General features: G+C 44.6%; 1 protein-coding gene across 1 annotated transcript; it reads left to right on the forward strand.

The window, feature by feature from the left end:
* The first annotated feature begins 1,712 nt into the window (after positions 1-1,712).
* On the forward strand, positions 1,713-5,171 carry LOC125532722. The gene is made up of 6 exons (XM_048696667.1): positions 1,713-1,799; positions 1,881-2,030; positions 2,555-2,582; positions 2,659-3,008; positions 3,474-3,750; positions 3,835-5,171. The coding sequence occupies exons 1-6, from the start codon at positions 1,713-1,715 to the stop codon at positions 4,209-4,211; spliced, it is 1,269 nt and encodes a 422-aa protein (XP_048552624.1). The 3' UTR covers positions 4,212-5,171.
* Positions 5,172-6,203: the final 1,032 nt, after the last annotated feature.

The following is a 6,203-nucleotide window of genomic DNA, read 5'->3' on the forward strand; positions in this document are numbered from 1 at the left end:
GTCTTATACTAAACCATCGCCTTGTATATTCACTGAGCTTCTTTTAGTAACCCGCCATTAGGATTGACCCAGCCCCTCCTGGACGGGTCATACCTGGTAGTCATATTCCCAACAAGGCCCCAAGTTGATTTGAACTTTGTTCTTGTCAACCTCCAACACTTAGTCGAAATCCATCTTCTGTTGTTTTTAAAAGCTCTGTAACCCGCCATGACGTCATCTTCAGAAAATTTGGAAAAACACCACGACGTCATCTTCAACGGATCCTTATCTTAAATGTTTTCCGAAAATCGAGGCATCCATTTAGCTGGATAATCATTACCTTGGTCTTCCTTGATTTTCGCGTCTGCCCGTTCACTTATCCCCTTATAAATAGGCTCGGCCAGTCCTTCCTCTTTCTTCTTCTTCCTCCCATCGCCACCACTCCGCCTCTCGAGCTTCGCCGCCGCCGCAGCGCTCACCGTCTTCCTCAACGTTCGCCGCTGCATCGCCCTGAGTTCGTCCAGAGAACGGCGGCGATCCTCCGCAGTAGCCGCGCATCCGTAAGCTCTTGCCCTTTTCACCCCTTAAATCTGCATTAGGGTTCGCGAGTTCTCTTTCCTGTGTTCTTCGCTGTTCGTCATAGATTCGTTGCAACTTCTCTACCGCACCCTCTTTCGATCTAAAAGTAGTGCAGAACTTATGCGGTAGCTGTTTCTCATTCATTTTAGACACTAGCAGATCCCCTTCTCTTGTATAAATGCCTCTTTAGAACTAACGAACTCCTTTGTGCTCGTTTTTTAGGTCTAACTTTATTTTTCTTTTCTGAACCATTTTGATCCAGAATAATAGCCACAGCTTGGGAAACTTGTTTGTCTCAACACTTAGACAATTTTGATTCTGGCAACCTTCGAATACCTTTTAGTCATGGCGGCTTATGACTCCGGCTCATTTTTTCCGTATATATCATTAGCCCTTTACTTAAGCTGCCATTACTCATCTGTACTATAATCATGAATCTGTAACTCCACCAATAATTGAACCGGTAAATTACTTTCTTTTCAGCTTGCCCTTTTTTCATCATGCCGTCTAAAGCGCCAATAGTCTGCAACTGGGTCCCTTCCATTGTTACTGAAGATAACTTGAAAGAATTTGTCACCATTGGATTTTTGCCAGAGAAAAACATTATGTCTTATTGTGCTCCTGACCGGACGAAGAACGGCCTCAGCCCAAAGACGGTGAAGTTGTCGTCTTTACTGATCACATGAATCGGGGTTTCTCACCACCCGGCTCAAAGTTCTTCAGAGCCATTCTGCACTTTTTCAAACTTCACCCACAAGATCTTGGACCCAACTCCATATCCAATATCTACAATTTTCAAGTTCTTTGTGAGGTATATCTTCAAGAAGAACCGATTGTGGAGCTCTTCAGAGAGTACTTTTACTTGAACCGCCAGAATGAGTGTACCAACGACCCTAGCTTGGAACTTGGCGGAATCTCAATTCAACGCCGATAAGCTTACTCCTGCTGAACGCAAGAAGCTTATCCCATCTATCAAAAGGATTCAAGCTTTATTGGGAAATGGCCTAACTGGAGTTGACCTGATCCGTTGCTAGATCGCGTGGCGGGTCATCCCTCTAAGCCGCCGATCCAAATTGATGTATGAATATGGCAGAGGCCCAGATGATTCTCTGCGTCATAGCTCTGTACAATTAACTGAAGAAGACATTGTTGCGATGTCAACCATCCTCGTGAAGGGCAAATACAAGGACTGCAGTAAAGTTGGATTAAACCCCTTCTGCAAACTTAACCCGGCACCAGAAGTAAACCCCCTTGACCTCCTTTTTGTTTTCCTTAGTAATTAAATACTTGCATGGCTTTTTAATCTGTTTGCTTGCTTACAGGCCAAATCTGTTTTCTGGAAAGCCAAGTATGATCATGAAGCTGCCAAGAAGGCTAGAGCCGCTGCCATGGCCGCCAGGAAAACAACCCGGAAGCCAAAGAAGAAGACTGCATTTGACTTATTCCACCTGGATGATGCTTCTGAGTCGGAGGTAGCCCTTAACTCCCTTGGACAGTTTTTAACTACCTTATTGACACTGACTATTGCCAGGACGACACGGGGGCCAGTCAGGCCGTGGAAGAAGAGGTAACTATTTCCTCCAACTCAGCCCCTTTGCCAAGATAGAAACTTCGACTGGTAACCCAGAAAGTAAGGTTTTCACACCCTTTGGCTTATTTAGACCCTCATTTTCTTTTGAAAAAACAACAACATGAGAGCCGCCGTCAGGCCCGGACTAATGATGACGATGAACTGCCTTCCGATTTACAACAAACTCCTCAAAAACGCCAGAATGAGGTTTCTTTTATCTTTGTCTTTTGCTTCCATTAATGGATCTATTTCCTTGCATCACTAACTTTATTTTACCTTTGCAGGAGGTTTCTCGCTCTTCTGGCGACTCATCGCAAACTCAATTTCCGGCTTTCAAGACTGCCCTTGGGTAAGGAAAATCATCTTTCTTCTGCATCTTTAAAAACTGCATCATTATACTAACTGTCTCATAAAAATCTTTCTTAGTGGTCAAGCAAAGTCCAAGAAAGCCAAGGTGATTAAACCGGCAGAAGACCCAAAAAATCCTGCACCTGAACCGGCAACATCAACTCCTCCCGCTCAATCTTAAGCGCCAGAAGACTCGGCTGTCCATGCTCAATTGGACCCTCCTGAGCCGTCAGCTGACGAAACCATTGTCGATCCATCCACCGTCAGGCTGCCTGGTTCAGCTAACCCGCCAACGTCTCCTGACCATGACGTTCTGATCACTGGCAGCAGATTCATTGAGCCAGGTAATCCAACAGTGCTGGCTAGGAACTCTGCCAAACAAGAGGCCTTGGAAAGGCAGAAAGTACGGTTTGATGTCTCTCACTATGCTCACCTGAACGTTAGTGACGTGTTGTCCGACTATCTCAGTCATGTGCATTCCAGCCGTGACTCGGAAATTGAGATGGTCAAGCAATTGCAACTAAAATATGAGGTATGTTCTCCAGTTTATATATACTCTGCCAGCCCCCAAGTCTTCAGATTATGATGAACCTGAATGATCTGTAGACTTATGGTATAGGTTGATACCTTGTCTTTAGATTTTTCCTAAGTCCAACAGATTAGTATAAACTTCACCTATAGTCCCCAAGGGCTGGCTCAATTTATCATAAATGAGCCGGTACTTAACTTCATAACTGTTTTAAATCAGTCCAAATAAGTAGTGTGATCCGGCTCAACTTAAAAAACTTTTTGAATGTCATGCATTAGCCCCCAAGTGCCAAGCGTTGTTACTTTGTAAAACACTTGGGACTTGAAGCATAGAACAGTCATGTTGCATAAAAGTTGCTTTGGCAGACATTAGCCCCCAAGTGCCAAGTGGTATTGCGTTGCAAAGCACTTGGGACTTCAATCATTATAACCTTTAGTTAAATCTTGACACACCTGTGCATGTTTGTAGACTGCCCTAACTGAATTGGGCTCTCAATTGACGGATGCAAAGACCCGGCTGGCAGATCAAGAGGCAGAGATAAAGACTGCTAACTCCAAACTCCAATTGAGTCTATCTGAAACTGAAAAATTGAAGACCAGTTTGACTGAGAAGAAGAAATCCTGGGCCGATGAGAAGACCTTGCTGGTACAACGTGCCGAGGCAGCAGAGGCGGCTCTTGAGGAGGTTACCACGGAGCTCACCAGCTTAAAAAACCGTGTGTCTCAAATGGTCTCTGCCATCTTCGGTGAGTCATTTGCATTAGTCACTTATACTCTATTTTTACCAAGAATAGAAACCGCCTGCTTAACCTTTGTGAAAATACTCACAGGTCCACGGAGTAACAATCTGAGTCCAAACAGTGTGATAAAACTGAAGGCGGTTTATACCTTGGTGGAGCAACTGTACACTGGGGCTCAACGGGCACTTGTTACTATCTTCCCTGCCAATCAAGGACCCAACCATTTGAGTGATGTTTTGAAGAAGCTATCCATCTTACCTGCCAGATTTCAAGAGGTCAAAAGGTCTTGTGCAAGAGCCGGAGCCCTGACTGCCCTGAGCCGTTCCAAAGCCTGGGTGCCGGATTTAGACCCGGTGGACGTGGCCAAAGGGTACCCTACCATGAAGGAAGACGGGACTCCGTTTGAGCAAGATGACTTTATTGCCTGTGTGAGGGGAGTTCGTCCTCAGGCTACCATCTCTTGGTGAGGAGACCAACATCGACAAATATCAGCCGAGTTCTGATATGGAGAATAAGAAGATGGCGACTCCCTCTTATAAAGTGACGTATCTAATCCCGCCGGTTCGTCAACACACTTTTGCCCCGGAAATTGACTCGGCCGGTCTAATTGACGATGAGTCTGAGTTCATTGCTCTGAACGGCTTTGACTGGTCCAATCCCAGCTTCCAAACAATGGAGGGAGGTGAGCCAGCCAGGGAGGAGTCATAACCATCTGAATAATCCAACTTTTTCGCTTAAGACCTTCTTAAGAGAGAAAACAGTCTAACCTTTTGGGCTCTCAATGCCTTGTAATAGGTTAGTTTGAAAACTGCATATTTTGCCTATGCCATCGTGCATAGAATGCTGCATATGACCTTTTGCCCATGATGTCAATATATGCATTATATCCATGGTCGCATCTGTAGTGTTTGAATCTGTTCTTGTAAAAGATGAAAAAACTGTCCTGGCGGTTTAGCACCGGACGGGTCAAAACACCCGATATATGACTATGAAATTATCACAGTGGAAAAACAGAACCAAATGTAAGATAAACAAGACTGAAAAAACCTTTGACTAACGAAAAAACATAGAGAAGTCTGTTCATGAATGACACTGTCATACCTGTGTTCTTTGAATCTGGACTGCCGATTTACATGACCCTGCTGATGAGGTTGATAACCCAATCTTTTTTAGAAGTCAATACTTCCATATGTCTGATGACTGTTATGCCTTGGCGACTCATTGTCAAATAACCGAGCCGGTTTAATTTGAAATCATACTGACAGTTAGATTTGAGACGATAAAAAACAGTAAGACAAAACACTAGGCTTCAGACAATATAAATCAAACATTAAATAAAAACTGGAGGCTTCTGATTGGAATATGATCAGTAAACCGGACAAAAGGGGTTAAGCTAAGATTCGAATACGATCATATAGCCCCAAGTGGCTTTGGCATAGCGCCGATCAAGAGGGTACCGACAGCTATGTTCTCTTTGGTTCAAATACGACCTATGTTTGAACAGGAATCCCCCAAATGACCTTGAGCGGTTTTTAACGACCCTGATTCGAATACGATCCAAGTCGGACCCAAAAGGGGTGAAGCTATGATTCGGATACGATCAGGAAGCCCCCTAGTGAGTTTGGCTTTGCGCCGATCAAGAGGGTTATGACAACTATGTTCTCTTTGGTTCGAATACGACCTATGTTTGAACAAGAAGCCCCCAAGTGACCATGAGGTTTACGGCTAGATTCGAATACGATCATGAGCCGGACCAAAAGGGTTAAACTAGATTCAGATACGATCAACCCCCTAATGGTTGTTTTAAATAATGAGAATAATAAAGATATATGATCATTGAAGGGGAAAAGGACAGAGGTCCTGCTTTATTACTTATCATAATATATACAACGTCAAAGTATGTACATGATGAGAGCCGGTGGCTTAAGTATAGTATGGCCGAAGCTGAGCAATGTTCCACGGCCGGCGGGTCTCCTCCTTCGACTTACGTGAGTCTTTGTGCTCTCGAACATCAATGAGGTAATATGACCCGTTGTTTAGGTTCTTGCTAACCACAAAGGGTCCTTCCCAAGGCGGGGATAGCTTGTGTGTATCAGACAGATCCTGGATGAGCCGGAGCACCAGGTTACCTTCTTGAAAGGTTCTGGACTTAACCCGACGGCTGTGATAACGGCGCTGGTCCTGTTGATAAATTGCTGATCGAGCCGCTGCTAAATCTCTCTCCTCATCTAACAAGTCAAGTGCATCCTGTCGGGCTTGTTCTTTATCAGCTTCAACGTAAGCCGCCACGCGAGGTGAGTCATGGCGGATGTCACTAGGCAGAACTGCTTCTGCTTCGTAAACCATGAAGAAAGGTGTATAACCTGTAGGCCTGTTAGGAGTGGTATTGGGTATTGATACTCTACAACACCGAGGGTAATTCCTCTACCCAACAACCCGACGTCCGTTGTAAAGGAACC

The sequence above is a fragment of the Triticum urartu genome, chromosome 1, assembly GCF_003073215.2.
Source record: "Triticum urartu cultivar G1812 chromosome 1, Tu2.1, whole genome shotgun sequence".
Lineage (NCBI taxonomy): Eukaryota > Viridiplantae > Streptophyta > Magnoliopsida > Poales > Poaceae > Triticum > Triticum urartu.

Excerpts from the sequence above, each read along its gene's own strand:
- LOC125532722 (XM_048696667.1), top strand. The coding sequence starts at position 1,713 with ATGTCAACCATCCTCGTGAAGGGCAAATACAAGGACTGCAGTAAAGTT. Across the intron at positions 2,031-2,554 it reads ATGATGCTTCTGAGTCGGAG|TGGTCAAGCAAAGTCCAAGA; the intron begins GTAGCCCTTAAC and ends AATCTTTCTTAG. Across the intron at positions 3,009-3,473 it reads AATTGCAACTAAAATATGAG|ACTGCCCTAACTGAATTGGG; the intron begins GTATGTTCTCCA and ends GCATGTTTGTAG.